This window comes from Falco biarmicus, chromosome 3 (assembly GCF_023638135.1).
Source record: "Falco biarmicus isolate bFalBia1 chromosome 3, bFalBia1.pri, whole genome shotgun sequence".
Classification (NCBI taxonomy): Eukaryota; Metazoa; Chordata; class Aves; order Falconiformes; family Falconidae; genus Falco; species Falco biarmicus.
Window position 1 is genome coordinate 37694987 of NC_079290.1, and position 19145 is coordinate 37714131.

The following is a 19145-nucleotide window of genomic DNA, read 5'->3' on the forward strand; positions in this document are numbered from 1 at the left end:
GGTTGCTGGTTAGTTGGGCTCAGGCAGATTTGCCGCAGATCCCGTTAGTGGATGTGCCGGTGCTGGTCCGTAGCCCTGCCAGCAGCGCGGTGCTGAGCCCTGTGCTTCCTACGAGCATCCTACACCCTGGGGCCGAATAGGGCTCCCTCTCCGCAGCCTCACCCCTCGCCTGATAACCCTGAGATAGTCTGTAAGGTAAGGAATGCACCACACAGGTTTGTGAGGTTTTGTTGGTTTTGTGTTTTTTCCTTTTTTTATCTTCCCCCCTCCCCCCCCGCCCCGAGTCTTTTATATCCTGGTACTATAGGACTCTGGGAAAAAGAATGGCTTTTCTCCCAGACAGATAGCAGCTGTTCCTGGCAGAGGCTGCCGTGGGATCCATGCCAATTAAATCTCTGTTACTCTCTCTGTCCAACTCTAGAACACACACAAGCGAAATCCATTGATATTGAGCAGACAGCATGAAACAAACTAAATTAACAATCCTTCTCCCTCCTCCAAATTCTTGACTGAGCACAGTATTTTATAACATCAGATGCTTTTCACAGGACCGTTGCATGGTTGTACTGTATATTCTGTACATAAATTTTAGAAGTCACGTAATTGGTTCACTACTACTGTACAGCTTGTTATAAGCCATTTCTGTGACCTTGGCTAATTCAGTTCCTACTTTTCTTGTTTTGCCTGTGGAGGATGCGAGTTCCATGGGGACACAGCAGGTTGTGCCATTGCCGTTTGCTCACGGCCTGTAGCCATGGGGTCTGTTGCGATGGACCATCTAGATTGTATTAGGAATTGCTCATATGATGGAGGTTTTTTATGATAATTTTGCAATGTTTTCTTAAATACAGTCGATTCAGCAAGTCAAATGACTTCTGCAGGCGTTGAATTTTCAAGGGCTGAGATCTGGGTTTAGTGCTGTGATTTGCATGATAAAATGATACTGGCAACAACCCGGTTGTCAGTGTTTTCCAACATCCATCAAGACTTCTTTTTTCTTCAAAACCCACTCACGGCTTTGAGTACTTGGGGCTAATAAATACTGCAACAACAGCATCCAGCCCTTTCTTCCTCTTGAAGCTAATACCATAATGTCTTTGACAAGAACGATACAGCACAGAAGTAAAGGTTTTGATCTTTCTTAAGATGAAAGTGTTGCACGTGACGACCGTAGGCTGGCCAGTCCTGAGAACAAATGCCCCGTTTATCAGTGGAGGTGATGTGCAGAGAGCAAAAATAAAGCAATACCAGCAGATGCCCGGCAAAGCCCCGTGTGTTGGGATTTCTGAAGGACAAACTGGTCCTTTCTAGGGCCAGGTGAGGGCCGGAGTGCACCCCAGTGAGGGGTGGCCTCTTATCCGAGTAGTCAGCGGGCATCACTGGTGACTGGGTTAACCGAACTGTGAGTATCTTGCTGGCTAAAGGTGGGAGTACAGCAGCAGGTGGCATTTAAAATGAACTTGTTTTCCTTTTCTGAAAGCTTTCACCAAGGGGATGCCTGAAGTAGCTACTACTGAGTTATTGGATATGCTGGCACGTTAAGGTGGATGCCAGAGCCCTCGCTTTGCTGGTGAGAATGTGCCACTTGATCCTCAGAAACAAGTATTTACTTGGATCGAATGCTAGGAATTCTCTCGGCAACCAACTCTTCTGTTCACCAGCTCCTTGAAAATGGATTTTTTTAAATAATTCACCAGAAAGGATAGAGACAGGCTTGTTTTATGCTCTTCTGCTCCAATTATTCAGTTGCTTGCTAAGTAAATAGACCTGATGCTGCATGTGCCTTTTCACAACACCGCTGTTGACAGGAGGAGCTAAAGCTGTTAATGTGGGCTTGGGAAAGAAAGTGTTGGGGTGAGCAAAGAGAGAAAACAAGTCTCATTTCTTCCCTTGCTTTGTTGACTGCACGTTACTGAAGGGGCTTTCTTGTCTCGGCAGCTGGATTACAATAAAGCTCAAGCATCAGTCGATCAGTGAACGCAATCTCAGAGCATCCCGCACAGTTGAAGGAGGGAACTCCTTTTCTTTCTGCAGAGGTGATGGGAGCAAGGCAGAATTCAGTGCAAAAATGGGAACTGACTTCACAATTAGCTGCCGTAGCTGGTAGCTGGCATCTCTCACAGGGCTTCCGACATCCCAGCCAAATAAGTATTTATTACTTCGTAGGTCTCTCACTGAATAGCGTGGTGTAAAATGACAACGTCAAACCAAGTTAAGGATCTGCTTCATTATGAGAGATTTCCCTGCAATAATACTATATATTATACTTCTGTAGTCACTGTGGAAATTACCAGGGGGACCACTCTGCACAAACGACTGCTTCTTCAACATCATCATTACTGAATCTTTGCTCCCTCATAAAAATTCCTCTCAGCGATTCCACAGATAATCTTTTTTGTTGCCTGTCTTTTATTTATTAGCGTAGCCGAGCAGTGACAGTGCTGCCGTTCTGGAGAGGAGGAAGGAGGTCGGGAAAAGACTGGCTTTTTATAAGGGCAGGATTGATGTACTTGGGGGAGAAGGGAAGAGGGAGCTGGGGTGAGAGGAGCCTTCATGCCTGATGCTATGTGGAACCCAGCTGGGTCACAGGTGAGTGGAAAGGGCTGATGTGGTTGATGGCATTGGTTCCTGAAATGTTCAGCATTCACATGCTGAACTGATCTATTCTTCAGCCCCTCATCTCTGGGCGAATACAATTCTACACCTAGAAGAAGCTGGGGAGATAAATATTTTGTATACTATACAAAATACAGGAAGCATGAGAACAAATAAATCTGTGTGTATATAAGACTCTTCCAGAACAAGGTCTTACCACAGGCTCGTCTAGACTTTTAAGCAGCTTGCACAAGATTAAAAAAAAAAACAAAACAAAACAAAAAAAAAAAAAACCAAAAAACCCCCACACACACCAAAAAACCAACAACACAAACCACCTGATCGGGGCTTGGGGACCTGGGCTCTGGGCCATCAGCCTGGTGTGTCACCTTGGCTGCTTCCCCTTTTGGTGCTGTAGGTAATTATATACTGAACTCTTCTGTGTAAAAGAGAGAGATTTACCGATGGGCTATCTGGGGAAGATAGAGCTTCTGCAGCTGGAATGAACCAAGTGTGGCAGCAGCTCGGGGAGAGGAGAGGCAAGGAAAGGAGAGGAGGGCTGGCTCGTCCCTCCCGGTGGCTGTCTCAGAGCCAGCTCCTCGGCATTAGCAGCACGCAGTCCTCAGGGATTTATACTTTTTTATTAGCCAGTTGATTAATTGCTCCCATATCTTTGTCCTCCTCTTCACTAAACGCTGCGGAGGGGAGAGGGTACAGGCAGCGTGGTAAGGGGCTGCTGTGCAGCCACCGAATAGATCTGCCTCAGTTTTGCTTCCCCAAACCGAGCACAATCCTCCCAGCAGCACCCGCCCCACCAGAACCTACAAACCACAAATTGTGCTTTAGCATTGTATTTCTTTTTAATGCACACTACACATTTCTCATACAGGAATAAGTCCCACAGCCCCCTGTTGTGCGTGGACCACAGCACAGTATGCATACGTACACACACCGGTAGCATCTCTGCTATTAAGACATCTGCCAGAGCAATGCAGCCTCCCGGAGTGCCACCCCCCCCCGTAAACAACTTGATGATATTGACACAATTTTTGTGATGAAGGAAATGGTTACAAATCCAAGAAAGATCACGAAAGAGCCACCCTCCCCTTCCCCAGCCTGTGCCTTGTCGGATCCCCAGCAAGAGTGATACCCCGAGACTGGTGGGGCAGGTTCGGCTGAAGGTGGGGACGGCTGTGCCCCCTCCAAGCCACCAGGCACGCTTGGCTGTAGTGTTGCTACCCCTTCGCAGGGCTGGCGAGCGCAGTATTTCTCCACGCCCCCAACCCCCACCGCCCCCTTTTTTTTAAAAAAAAAAAAAAAAAAAAAAAGAACATCTATTAGTACATTTGTCCCTGCAGCTGCATGCAAGATGGGGGGAAAAAATGCAGCCCGCTAAAGCCACATTCAGGAACTTAATTCTCTTGGTAATGATGCTCATATCTTACGGACAACAAAATTAACTCCAACATGACAGCAAAGCTTTAAAAAAAAAAAACAAAACAAAAACAACACAAAAAAACTCGAATATCCCCCCCCGCCCTTCTCGGCCAGAACCTGCTTCGCCGTTTCCCTTTTGACAGCCAAAGAGCAGCCCCTCGCCCCGACCCGCCCGTCCTGCCCGCGGAGCTGGGGGTGCCCAGCAGCCCGAGCGCCCCCCTCCAGCCCTGCCCCCACCCCCCTTCGCTCCCCGGGCGGGCGGGGCAGCCCGGGCGGGGCGGGGCCGCTCCAGCAGCCCGGCTCGCCCAGCCGTGCACTAGCCAAGGCGGCGGCTCCACTCGCCGCCCATCCCCCTGCCCGAGTGTTTGGCATTTGCTGCAAAACCCCCTTCTTCAGTCTTGTTCCGGTTGCCTTCAATGAGCTTATCTGACAGCTCAAAACCAAATTATATCGAGGGCTTGCAAATCTGCCCCTCCACCCCCAAATCAATCTCCTTTCTCACTCACTTTCCCTGTGTCCCCTCTGCATTTCAATCCTTCCAGTGCCTACATCGTGCACCGATGCCAAGAGCCAAGGCGACCAGGGCTGTTACATGACAGAGTTGCTTCATGTCCGTTTAAACTGCAGTATCCTATTCAAAGAGACCTTATTGTTCAAAGGCACAGATCCAAATATAAAAGGATCGGAGAACAGGGTACCACACTTCACGGCTCCATCCATTGGCTTTCCCTTATACAGCTATTCGCCTCCAAGCATCCCCCCCCATCCCCCTGAATTTGCATTCAGCTGAAGATGCGACTTGGTTGCTGCACACCCGCACAGTATCGGCAGAGCCAAAGTCAGCTAGCCCTGCATCAAGAACAATCCACAGGCATCGTAAAGTCATTGAGGAGATACAAACCCACTTTATTCCTGGTTAACAAAATCATATCTATTTCAAATCAAGGGTTTCCTCCCAAGTAAGTTTCCTTCTCAAAACCACTAAGTTTCAGGGTCTAACTCCCGCCAAAAAATACTGCATTTGTTTGTTAAATGGACAAGACCGATGACTACAGCAGAAACCATCACTCCAATCGCCCGCTGCTTCGATTACAACCCATCTCCAACGGGGAAGCGCGCGCAGGTTCTGGTCAACAGGCCATTTCTAACCCCTACCGCTCACTTTGCTTTTCACCTTGCAAAACTACCTCTCTACTACAAGAGAAATCTTGTCTTCAGCGCAAGCACCCACCAGGAGACAAATTCTGCTCTGCAATGCCACCCGCAGTCAGAGCCCGCGCTGAAAGGAGTCCGCTGCCTTCAGACTTCACGGCCTTCCACCTCTCTGCAGACACTTAGCCAACATTTTGATACTCCATTTATCACACAGCACCTCACCCTCCATGCCAGAAGAGTCTGATCTGTTTTGCGATTCCTCCAAAACAAAACAACAGCGACTGCAGCATCCCCGAATTTCAGTTTAATCCACGGAGCCCAGAGCAATTCACAGGTCTGAACCAAGTCCTCACAGTACCTTCCTGGAGGAAGGGAAACAGACTCGGACAAAAATCAAGGACTTACTAAACAGAGTGCCAAAACCTGGTTTTCCCTCAAGTTTTGACACAAAGCCACATCCACGGGGCTCTTTCTCTCTCCCTCCTCTCTCCTACATGCATCACGCTCCAAAGAATGCGGACAGTACCCTGGCTGCTCGCAAATACAACCACTCTGGTGATAGGAGGAACCGTAGAAGGTATTCACACTGGGGAGCATCATCGCATTCCCTAAAATTCTAAGTACCACAATTAGTACTTTGGTATGGGGGAAAAAAACCCCAAAACGTCCTACTGAATGCCCCACAATTTATTTGGTTTATTCTCTTAATCATGTATTATCACTATTGGGGGGGGAAAGAGCATTTACCCAGGCATAACCATGAGTCGAGAGAGAGGTAGCTATGAATACTACCTCTATCAGCAAGAAACTGCAGTCACTATTTCACTTACATGACAGGAGAGTCCAGCTCTGGATTATCTGAAAGGAGATCAGTACAGAGCCAAGATCTTAGTGTACAGAGTAATGATTTTGGTAGCAAAGAATTCAAAACACAGCTGTTATATCTGAAGGTTTGCACCTCCCTTATATTTAACATGTCTTGTATTTTCATACCTGAATCGAGTTTTATAGCCCAGCACCCAAAATGCCTCAGAGGATGCTGAAAAGAAACAGTACACAGAGCAAAATTCTATAGCCCTGACGCTGAAAAAATATGCAAGCTCCAAAACTGAAAACGAGCTCTTTTTCCACGGCAGTGGAAGGGCTTACAAGGTGGCAAGACGTATTTTTGCCCTCCATGACAGTGGGGCAGAAGTGCCACCGTGCTTCTGGAAGCATGGAAACGCTCATGACTAGAAACACTGCAGCAGCAGCAGCGCTGCGGGCCCAGCTAAGCAGGCTTTGTGCCGCTCGCCGCGAGCGATGGCGGATCTGGAGTGGGCCGTGAAGAGTTTCAGGGCCACAAATCGCTCGAGCAGACATGGAACGTGTCGCTAGATGGGCCTCGGACAGGGATGTAGCTCCTCCTTTTGGGGCTGTGGAAAAGCAAGAGTAAATGGGCAGGGCCACCCCTCCTGCCTGTACTACCTCCCGCACACAAAGCCCCTGCCCCTCATCTGGTGTCACTGAAAGACGAGGGACCGAGGGCAGGAGGAGGCAGAAGGCCCAGAGGGACAGTGCTGGGTGCACTCCACAGGGCTCGGCCGCCGGCAGACACCCGGGAAGCGGCACAGAGCCCAGCCACGGGGAGGCAGGGACAGCTGCCTGAAGATGACCCGAGTTCTTTAGAGATTGACGCGGGGGAAGGCTCCCAACCGTGTGGAAGGCCGCACCGCTGCCATTTCCATGCCTGCTGCTGGGAGCCCAGTGGCCGTTGCCAGCTGTCACCCTGCCCTGCTGCCAGGCCCCGCGGTTGCCATGGCTCTTCGTTACCAACACAAACCGCCTCCTCCAGGGAGACAGACCATGGGTGAGCACCCAGAGCCCGCAAGATGCTCCCCGGTACGAACATGGCTCCAACTCCAGTCATCATATCTGAGGGTCAGCTCCCCCTGGGACCTGTCCCTAGGCACACCTGGATCCATGAGGACACTCCCCCGGACAGCCTGGACGAGGCCTGCCACGAGATCTGGAAACGGGTTCAACTGCTCGCTGACAGGCTGCACGCGCCGGTGCTGGTGCTGCCGCTGCAGCACATCCTCTGCTCCGAGCTGTCTGCGACCTTTCAAAAACACCGCATCGACTCCCTGAGCGGGTAAGGGACCTTCAAGCATCGCCCAAGCTCTAGCAAAGGCGGCTGCTGCTTCCCTTTTCACACCTTCCCAAACTACACTCCTGTAACCCGTCGAATTGAAAGCCCGGGGCGCAGGGTACACCAACTGCTGTCTGACAGCCTCCCAATGAGGCAAATTATTCCCACTTTTTCCACGATATTTTTTTTTTTTTCCCCAAAGAAAATTTCTTTGCCCATGAAGTCCGACTACTTCAAATTCTGAAGCACCCTAAGTGGCTGCTGCATTTGCTTCCCCACAACATTTTAAAGAAAAAACAACCGTACACACATCAAAATATTTACAGGGAAGTGAAAGCAGCATTCAAAAAGAGCAAAATCGAAAATTAAAGTGTTGTAAGGAAGCTACTGTAAACAGCTGATCTTTACAAAGAAAGGCTGGATTTCGCACAGAAAAATTTATGCCAAGTCATGTTTCACAGGACAAATAACAGTCAGAGAAGGAAGCAGGCTCTTCAGATTAATAGGATAATATTTACTCTATGCTCCCAAAAGAGAAAAAGTAAAATTCATAAATCCAGCAAACAATCAGCAAGCATTAGTACATGTCCAGCTCTTAAAGTCCAAACAAAACACCATGCGAACCTGGCCCGTCTTGCTTGGTACACAAAAGCGTCAACAGTTATTCCAGCTTTTTGAAAAAATAACCTCACACTTGAGGAAACTGATGATTTTACAGACGAAGACACCAAGGCACAGAAGGGGAATTACCTAACACTACGTCAGGTAGAAACCTAGGAATTACATCTTGGACTCCTGGCTCCTTTCCTTTTTCCTCCATGTCTTAAAGAAGCTAAAATCGTAAGAGAGGAAAACCAGCTGAATCAAGAATAACCAGTGAAGCCCAAGGAGTTGCCTATAGCAGTAGATGAAATTATACAGCCGAGATATCTTTACAATTAGCACATGCTCAGTTAACCACATATTTTGGTCCTGCCAGCTGCTAAGAAGTCTTAGGAAAAAAGGCACTACACACACCACTGAGGAACTATGAACTACTAACAATCTTAACTACATTCTTCAGCAACGTATTTTACTCTTACAGGAATATAGATCTGGTCTTCAGCAGTAAGTCTACTGCAGCAAGGCCAGCCTAACGGACATGATTTCTAGCCCACTCAACCTGCAATTACCCTGAAGCCAGTGCAACTGGGCAGAGCCAGCAGATGAAAATAGTTTCCTTTTTGCTGCTTTAGCGGGAGGGTGTGAACTTTAGGACCCCCGGAATGAAGGCAGCAGCCAAGACGCAACTACAAGGACCTGAGACAAGCTCAGCAACTTCAGTTGAGACGAAATTAAAAAGGCTGCAAAGTCCAGTGGTTAAAGGACTATCTCTGGGTTCAAAATAACGATCCTCTACTCCTTGTTCATCTGCTGATCTACTGAGCTGAGTTACCTCTGGCAATTCATCTGGCCATTTCTCAGCAACGTTTTCCTGTAATTAGCTAGCAGGCTCTTCAGGACAGAAGTACTCTCTGCACACACACTCGTACAGCAGAGGACATTAGGGTCTTTGAGCAACTGGGATCAGAGTCATTGAACCTTCCAACAACAGCCAAACTGAAGTGCTAAAACCAAATTACTGTACAGAACTCAATGAACTGCTTTAAAATGGAAGCAGTTCAGGTGAGACAGCCCTAGGTCTGGGTTTTACCTTTGAGGTAGAACCTTCCATACCCTACCTCGGCTACCTCTAGTAATAGTCCTGAAAGACTTACAGAAAGACCGATTGAGAAAAGCCTTTCCGTATATACCAACTGTCAATAAAAGGTGTTACCCAATTCACCAGCTGCCGTAGCATCAGTGGCCAAAATGATACCACATGACCTTGCTCAGTTTAGCAGTCCTTAATTATTTTAAAATATTGACTTATGCAAATTGCTATTATGCTCATTTGAAAATGTATCTGGAATCTTTTGAACAAACAACAAGTTTCACCTTCCTGGTTTCATTCTGGAGCATCTGGATACAGAAGAGCAAGTTATTAAGAACACCCAGAGCAGGTGGTGACATGAGGAACCTCGTTTGTTGAGGGGTCACTATTTACCACATAAGGAGCTTACAATCTTCCAGGAGAAGAGGACAAAGCTTCATAGGCAAGCATCAGAGCTAGCAACACGACATGCAGCATCTTCAAACACATTCAAATACAGGGGCTCCAATAACCTAACATGTAAGTCCAAGAGAGAGACAAGGAGCATAGTAGCCACCTCAACTTTAAGTCTCTCTAACTACAGTCAGAGCACAAATATCAACAGGTTCTGCAAGGCAGCAAGAGTGGAGCCAAAAAACCCCGCAAGATTTGAGCAGTACAAGATTTGAGTGAGAAGCTGCAGAATCAAGGCTGCAGCCTGTGAAGCCATCAGAGACAGGAATCCCACTGAAAGAGGAGGCAAAAACTTGTGTGAAATAAGCTGTAGTCAGAAATAGCCGAACGATTTTCTGTTTTCATATCTACAGTATAAATCTGTTGAGGTTTTTGGTAAAGAGAGTATCTATGTTCTTTAAAAATAGGAGGGAAGCAGCACCATACTAATTATGGTAATCCTATGATTAGAGATAATTAGATACATTTACAATTTAGAATTTCCTAATTTTAGCTGTTTGTGAACCATCTATGTATCTATATAGTGTCTGCACAAAGCATCAGTCTTTTCTCAAACTAAGAGGAGTAAAGTGATAATAAAGTTATTGAACATAGCTGGATGTGAAAGGGCAAACTGGAATTTAAAGCAGAGTTTTGAGTAGGTGACCACAATCGGCACTGATCAGTATTTTGGGCAGGTAACCATTACAGGTACTTAGGTGTGCCTTAAAAGAAGACAAAATTGTTCAGCTCTGACAGCAGCCCCACAGTAAGGTCCCAGAGGACCTTGGGGGGCTACAGAGGTGCCTTGTGATGCACCCTACAATTACACCATCTGACAGTCTTATCTCCCTGTATCAAAAATGGTTGACGAGTTACAAATACAACACCCAGCTCTGTTAAAGCCTTACAGGGGATAAGGGAATCGTAATGACCAGTCAGTCCAAGGAAACTCAGGCCCTCACCCTGCAAAGATTTAAGGCTCCACTGAGTCTTGAAGGTTGAAAAAAGCTGGAACCTGGAGAACAAACAAGGTCTCTCCCATTAGGGACACTGGGATACAAGGCACAAACCAGAAAACTGTTTTCCACATCCAGAATCGTTGGGTTAATTTTACAATGTTTGACAAACAACATGAAAACCACCACAGGGCTTAACTGTGCAGGTAAGGCTTCTCCACAAACTGTTGTGAGGGAACTTAGTTATTACCAGCTGCTCTAATGCAATGGCAGAGGAAGCCTTTTAGTTCTGCCTTGTGGCAAGTGTAACCCACCTCGAAGCTTGTTTACTTCATTCACACCCAGTGCCTGCAAAGAATCACCTTGTTTGACACAAAAAACCCTTAGATTTTTGTTTACCATCAAAATATATTCTGACCCACAAATATTTTTAAGCATATATTCTATAATGATTCTTTGCACACCTATAATGCTATCATCCAACTTTGCTTTAGTCATTCTTGGATAAACGCATTAACTAAGTTAAGATATTTCCCCTCCCCCCTTTACGTGGTTCTTGGAAAAGAACAGTATCAAAGCTGAAATTAGGAAATTTTATTCTGGTTAAGAAGGAATACTTGAGTTTTACATAGAACACTAATGAGATAGGAATGCGGGGTTTAGGAGGAGTCAAGAGCAGCAGAGCTCAATCTTAAATCAAACCTCTTTTAACAGCAGCCATCTTCTATCTTCTTACAGCAACTACTTGCCAGATGAACCAGAGGGACTCAAAAGTATACGCAAAGCAATGATTGGAAACAGAGAAAGGGAGATGAAATTAAGAGCTCTCTGTAATGCTCAGCTTTCTGCTAAACCCATGATCCCCAGCCTTCTGCGTTCAGTAAATTCCCAGAAGAATTCCAAGGGGCTGGAGGGTGGCAGCGTGACAGGCGCTCACAGCGTGGAGGGCAGCAAGCTGGAGTTGCCATTTCTACTGAAACACACAGACTCTGCCAAAGGTGCAGACAATCAGGTAACAGCTGAGGAAACAAAGGAAGCGAAGCAGTTGATACAGAACAGCACGTCCAGCTCTGCCAACAGCAGTACAACTGTGTCATTAACAACAGCAGCACAAAGTCAAGCTCCAGGACAGAAGCAGCAGCTCCTACCATCTGCTGAGATTTGCTCCAAAACAGATTCTGATGCAGTCACAAAGAATCCAGGTATGGAGCTGGGCATGGTCCTTGAACATCAGCTGGGAGCCACGGGAAAACCCAAGCGTAAACTCAAAGCTGTTGAAAAGCACGTGGCAGGAGCTGGTCCGGCATCACTGCATCGTTTGCTCGATGGTGATGTGTAGGACAAGGCCTCAAGGACAAGAGTCCAAGTACTGATAGCCTGACGAATAGAGACTTGTTAGAACTTGTAGGGCACAAGCCCTGGGAGCAAAGGAACAAGCTAACTGCAGACCCCTGAGCCGTCACAGTGGAGGAGGCAACCAGACGGACAGAGAAACAAGTAGCCAGATAAGGGAACAGATGGCGCCGATATGTAATCAAGAAAGCCGCGCAGAAAGAAACTCCCTAACCTTGGAATAGAAATTAATGCTATGTCAAGATAAACTAGTAAGTTCCTATTGTTCTAACGGTGTGCCTTAAATATCAACCAATCAGTGTTTTTTACGCTTAAGATTTAACCAATCAGTGTGTAATATGTAGAAGGTAGAAACGTATATATTTGTAAGAAAATCACTAATAAATGAACACTTGCTTGCATCAAGCTGCGTCCCGTCTCTTCATTCGCCGCAGTGATGTCCTTTCCAAGCCCTGTGTAAGAGACCGAACTAATCCTCTCCATTCAAGAATTCCCGTGTTACACTAGGATGTTGGTATCTCCCCTCTAACTAGCACCTACCCAATGTCCTTCTCACATGCGGGAATACAAGTACATATAGGAAGGTCATGACCATTTCTGTTTGGTCAGTATTTTCTAGGAGCTGGGTTTTTGGGTTTGGGGTGTGGGGGGGTTGCGTTGTTGGGGTTTTGGGGGTTCTTTAGGTTTTGAGTAGTTGGGGGTTTTGGCAGGGTGGTGTGTTTTTTTGTAGCATCATGATTTTTGGGTTCTGTTTGTGAGACATTTAAAAAGAACCTGATTTTCACAGAGTATTCGTAACTACGTTCCTTGAAGGATATCTTAGAACAGACAAAAGCAATGGTATATTCAGATCTCCTGTTTAAATTTATAGATTAGATTTATCTGTCTGGAGACTTAAGATAAGGATACTACAACAGAGAATAAGCTGATTGTTATCTCAGAGTTTTGAACTAGGGGCAAAGGTTCTTGTTCTGGTCTTACAGTTTCATTCATTCTTATGGCTCAGGTAATTAGCTTTATTCCAGGCCCTGTGGGTCAAGAGTTTAACGGCCCTACAAGTGAATTTGAACTGCTAATTGTTGAGTTTGGGTTGCTGCGGTACAGAACTACAGCCTGCAAAAGTAACCGGTATCTTAAACAGATTTTGCTTTACAGGCAAATCACATCCTCTTAATTGCAAATGTTCTACAGAATGCGTGTTTCTTAATATCTTTAACCTTGTTTTGTTTTGCAGTAACTACTACAGCACTGGATAAAAAAAAAAAAAAAATGCTGAACGCAATGCAAGTACTTCAGGCTTTTCTACTACTTCACTGACCACAGCATCACATCAGCTGGCGCAGCAGAGCCTGAGCTTCCCTCCATTTTCCATCTTTACCAACCACTCAAACTTTTTTCCACAGTTTCAGGTAACATAAAATGGACCCTCATTTTGTGAGAAGATAGTAGAACACCCCCAGGTCTATATTGACAGACACAGGGCACCACCTGCTCCTATTTTGACAGCTGCTTTCTGATTTGTAGGGTAGAGCAAGAAACCAGATTGCTATTCTACTACAGTAAGTTACACTAAGTGGCTTTGGGGTCACAAACAAAGCTTTAACAGGACACGTAGTGTAGTCCTCTGAGATGGCTGTGATGGTATCAAAGGATGGTGTATTATTGACACAGATACTGAATGCTGATCTCTCTCAGGCTTCATTAGTTTCCATTTTTATCTTGTACTTACAAATATTTTATCTTGTATTTACAAATATTTTGACATAATAACTTAGGACAAATGCTTAATGTCACTCCCTGTTTACAGACTGCGATACTACTTTCTTAGTCTAGTGAAACAGGACCGCACAGCAAAGTAAAAAAGCCAACTAAGATCAGGAAGAAGCCCAATACTCCAGTTGAAAGAAATAAAAGAATGAATACTGGGAAAGCCACGTAGCCATGGTTTTCTATGGGCTATGCTCCCCTAGTTTCCTTTGCGTCCACTAAAAAAAGCAATCCACAAAACTGTACCAGAAACAAAGCTATGGTTCTATAGCAGGACTCAGTTCATCCTACAGGCTGTCAAAAGTTGTCAGCAGCCTGCTATAAAAAAAGAAAGAGGGTGGAGACACACAACCCAGAGCACAGGCGTTTTGCTGGGCTGAGCTCCCTCGGAAGTTTACAGTCCAAGAATTTTCCCTTTTTCCATTATGTCAAGGATTAGTTAGCACAACAGATACTTACTTAGCATAGCAAAAACACATGAATTTTTCCCCGGGCAGAACAGAGCTACAGAGTGGAAAGCAGATTCCTATTGCAGAGGTCTCAGATTAAGGAGACAAAGAGAAGTTCGCCCAAAGCTAAGAAATACTTATCTCAACCTGGTTTCTTTGAGCATAACATACCCCTAAAAAACTTACACAAAAGTAATTAATGGACCAATTCAGACTGTTTTAAAAAAAAACATGCTTTACGTATGCTTAACAGGGTCCACATCACCAGAGCACAAGGATGCCATATCAGCAAGCTCCACACTCTTTCCTTGGATGGTATTCAAGACAGGTGTGTTTAAATGGTTATGAATATGCTTTAATTTGCAGAACACAGATGCTAAGCACAATAGATTAGTCAGAGCAGTTTGTCAAGTGCCCAGATTGACATTGGTGCCACTGCAAAAATAGATTTGGGGACAAGATGCTGAACCGGTATAAAGTTCATACAGCGTGCTGGAGCACAGTGCACTCCCAAGAGCTCAGGAGATGGCCTTGAGCCTCTAACTGAAAACATTGATTGCTTCCACTCCAGTTTTGTACAAAATTGGCAGAGACCACTGTGTGTGTCTGAAAAAAACATTTTCAACAACTCCAGTTTCCATTTATGGGGCTACGACCTTGTCAGTATTCCCGTCCCACCTTTTTTGTTTTGTTTTTTGTTTTAAATCGATGTTATTTCTTTTTCCTCCCCAGGTAGCTCTATACAGCCCACAGCACGTTTTCCAGCCACCTTACACTCCAATGTTGAACTACATCCACCTGGTTATCCATACCAGCAGATGACCTTACCAGCAACATCCAGCAACATCCAGGATCTACCACCAGTGGCAGGCAATGGGATCCAGAATCCATTTTCTCTTTCCTATGGGTATGGCGATGCAGATTTGCTTTCTGGTTTTTTCAGTACTTTAAGGAGAGTTAAGGACAGTGAACCTGCGTGAGGCTAAAGACTTACTCAGCAGTGGCTTTCCCAGTTACATTCTCACCAAATTCCAAATCTGAACAAAATACAAGATTTTACTATAAGGTCTAAATTCTAAAATTTTGGTACAAAACCAAGGTAATTAGTTTTGGGTGAATGAAGCTGAAACACTGTGCTATACGAGATGCCACCTACAACTTCCAATCAATATTATGGATCAAAAGTATAAACACCCTTAACTTAAAAAGGAAACGCTTCAACAGGCTAGAAACCAAAATATTCTAACACTGTCAGAATGAAACTAAAGGATTCATTTTGATACCTTCTTATGAAAACTGTAGTTCAAATCAACATATTCCGAGGTTGCTAAAATAATGGCAAAATCTGGTAAAATGATCTCTGGAGATTCAAGTTCTATATATCATCTTCTGTTCAATGCTTATGGGATAGACAGGAATAGCACATACTTCCCCCCTAGATCACCTTCCCAGAAACCAGATTACACATTAAAAAAAAAAAAAACCAACCAACCAACCAAAAAAAAAAAACCCCAGCATATAAATGCTTCCAAGAGCTCCATTATTAGGAAGAACAATTAATTTGAAGTTAGATGTAATCTCCTGAAGCTTGACTAACTTACATTTTCTGTTTTAGGTTTAGTTCTGTACCTGGAGGATCTGCGACAACTAACCTCAACTACCTTCCAGCAAGTGCTACGTAAAATTTTAAGTGAACAGAGTTTTCCTATCCTAGCATTCAGAGGAAGACCTACTGTCTATTTATTATAGGTTCTATGGTCCTATACAGATTTCATGTTTTGCCCGATGTGAACATTCCCATCTAGAATAATCCCCTATGATTTATAGGGTAAGAAACAGCTGCATGACAATTCAACTGAAATATTTTTTTTTTTAGGATGACAGAATAAGAAGGGGCTTTTTTTGTTTTGGAAGACTGAGACAAATAATAAAAAATGTTTATATACGACAAATGCCCAAGTTGCTTTGAATTGAGTGTTGGTGCAGTAAAGATGGTTGATAGAAGAGTCTTGGCCACAAATTTCAGAGATACTAACTTCAGTTGTATATTCAAAGTGAGATTAACAGCTGAGTGGTGCAGCTCCATGCATGACATGTTCCTGTCTTATTACCTCAAACTCTTAACGCTAATCCAGATGCTAATTTGACTCTTAATAGTAAAGAAGATCAAGCCATATAGCTTGTATGGAGAATCCTGCTTAACTATATTCCCTTGGTTATTTAACTCAGGAATTTCAAGGCTCTAACTTTTGACAAGGAGCCTTTGCCCCTGCAAAACAGCTTCTGCTTTGTCTGGAGCCTGCACTCTTCCTGCGAAGGGAGAGCAGCAAGGAGTCTCTAGAGAATGGCTGTGGCCATCTGTCTGCTCCATTACAGCCACACTTTGCTGGTTTGGAAGTAGAAGAGTGATTAGACAGGATTCTACAGCCTGCATGATACACGTCAGAACAAATTATCACAAAAGTCTCTCCCAGCCTTAAAACTAGTGAATAAGGTGTCAAGCCACAAAGATCTGACAGGTTGCAATCATCCAGCCCTACACCCAGCAGTATGCGAGTCAGTCTGCTTTTACATTCAAGGAGACGTATTTACACTTTGCTTAAGAAGGATATTGCACCCATACAAGTCAGGATTTGAAACTAACTCTACACCGCTTAACAAAAGCCTGGGTATTTCACAAATAGTTATAGGTCCTAAGAAATACAAAGCACCACGCATTCCTGGAGGAGCCAAGAGGACCAAATACGCTTAACCTCTGTGGGCAAAGCTCTTTCTAAGAGGACAGGCTTGAATAGCAGCTCACAATACAAGCAAAAAATGGAGCACACGTCCATTCACCGAGCTTTAGACTTGGCCCCAGATACATAAATACCAGCTTTTTTTCCTCTCCTGGTAAATAACAATAGTCCTGTCACTTTTAAAAAATTAGCTCCTCCTTCCCTTTAATTGTATTTAATGTAAATAATACAACCTAGTTGTATAGACTTAGCTGTAGCTAGTAAAGAATTCACAGGGTACGTTTACTCCCTATAAGGTTGTTAAGCAATTTTACAGCGATCCTTCAGGTGACACTTTGCACATTATAACTAGTCTGCTCCTCAGTGTTCCTCTTTCCACACTGCATCAACATCTATTTTGGGTTACCCAGATGGCCGAGGTGATCTAGGATAATTTGTAATAAGAAATTCATACCTTGGCAAGATGTGCCAACTAGCCCTGTTTTCTCTACGTACTGCTGTAGGCCAAAATTTCAACTAAGAAAAGCCAGACAAGCAATTAGGAACCTCTAGTGTTTCCACAAAGCATCAACGTTCTTCACTCTCCTTGCCTTGTGGGTAAGGTGACAGGCTGACAACATAACACAGTCTGAAAGACTGTTAAAGTAATACCAAGGCAGACAGAAGAAATCAAAGCCAAAGCCCGTGTATTGCTTACGAACTCCCAGCACTACCAGCAACAACGATCTTACAGTCCAATGCATCTCATACCCGAAGAAAAGGGGACGCTAGTACAGAGACCACCTATATCTTTCCACCAACACTCGATTTGTTGGAGATAAGCAATCTGGGCCAGACATACCACTACTGTACCACAGTTCAGTCTAGAAATCAGGGAACTGAAGATTAGCCAAGATGCAAAAATGAGCTACCTCCAGAGTCCCGTCAGGAATGGGGGCTGTAAGATCATCAAGGCACAAGCGGTGTAAACCACAGCTGCATCCCTCTGTCAGTAACGCTAGCACAGTAAGGCAGACTGCATCGTTTTTCTACCCAAAATGCTTGTTTTCAGCCCAGAATCAAAGATATTCAACGAAGATGCTTGTCAATATTTTTATTTCTTCCTCATTACGCAAGAAGTGGCTGTGGGCCCCATGTATAGCTGCAGAAGTATTCCAGTTTTCAAGAGCTTTTTGCTCCTACTTGGAAATCCACTGTTCCGGCCTTTCACAGCACACTTCTCCCAAACCTCTAGAAGAGATCGGAAAGGAAATTATCCCCATTTTGCAAACAAAAAAGCTGAATTCTGGGAAGTAAGAGCTCAAAGATTTCATCCATGCAGTTTAAGGACACTAGCTACAGGCAGTCAAACAGATACTCAGGAACACAAACCAGAATCTAGAGGGCACAAAATTCACGTATACTTGACCCTTTTTGCAACACCTTTCCAGGACATACCGCTACTACTTGATGTCATATGCAACTTTCCAGCCAAACCCTTATTTCTTCCATAACTTAGTCCTGAGTTCGTCCCGAGTTCCTGTTGCAACACTACGTGTCTTCTACCATAGCTGTTACAGGCTTCCTTTCAAAAAGAATTTTACAGAACAATATAATTATTTACTTAGGTTTTTCAAACCCTAAACTTGGATCAGAATTTGCTTTGGCTAAAGTCAGGTATGTTCTGCCCCAGTAAATTCCCTTTCTCTTAAGTAAAATAGAAGCTTAGATTTTCCTACAGTTAAATCCACTGGCTGTTTTTCTCCCATATTCCTAATGCAATTAGCATAACGAGATAAAGGAATCAAGTCCTTTTCCTTTTTTCTTCCTTTATAAAAGGACTAATGACAAACCGGGAATCAGAATCTGTATTGAATTACATTTGCCACAAAAGAGTTCATTAAGTAATAGCACATAATAAGAATCGCCTGTCAGCTTGAAGGATAGACCAAATCCACTTAACGAAAAAGCTGGTTATTTTCTAGAGCCCTCTATAGCTCAAACAGTCAATATGAGCAAGGAGAAGGACTGAGAAAAGGGGAAGTTAGGAACGTTTCAGATACCAGCATGCTAAGCCAATTTCAAGACCCTTGTCTTAGACGCAGTTGTAGCATGACCGAAGTAAGATTATGCCCACGGTAGCCCCGTTTCTCCCTCATTATAGCGGTTGCAATAGCTCTTTTCCCAGGAAAAGGATGATGAGGCTAAGGGTGTGACAGACCATGAGATGCTTCAGCAGCCAGAGTATCATCAGGGGACCTGAATATCTACCTCACTCCAACATATCAAATGGTCCGTGATGATGATGATGGGAGCGGGGCTGCATTTTCTGCCCCCAGCTTCCATGCACAAGGCTGAAGCAGCACTACTATATCCTAGTGGAGGAGCATCGCTGCTCCCAGCCTCGCCAACCAGGAATCCCAAATATAAAGGCTCTTCTGACTTGCAGAGTCTGTG

At 44.7% G+C, this 19145-nt stretch overlaps 1 protein-coding gene across 3 annotated transcripts in view; it reads left to right on the forward strand.

Annotated features, from left to right (window-relative positions):
• LOC130146744 (CUB and sushi domain-containing protein 1-like) overlaps positions 1-16002 on the forward strand; it is an 83655-nt gene extending 67653 nt beyond the window's left edge. For 2 of the 3 annotated variants that reach the window (XR_008820994.1, XM_056333217.1), the window contains exons 4-6: positions 12990-13164; positions 14704-14878; positions 15587-16002. Coding sequence is in view for 1 of the 3 variants with exons in the window: in XM_056333217.1 (XP_056189192.1) it covers positions 12990-13011 (22 nt within the window). In the remaining 2 variants the exon portion in view is untranslated. The remainder of the gene's footprint in view (positions 1-12989; positions 13165-14703; positions 14879-15586) is intronic. The other variant, XR_008820993.1, reaches the window with a different exon arrangement.
• Positions 16003-19145: the final 3143 nt, after the last annotated feature.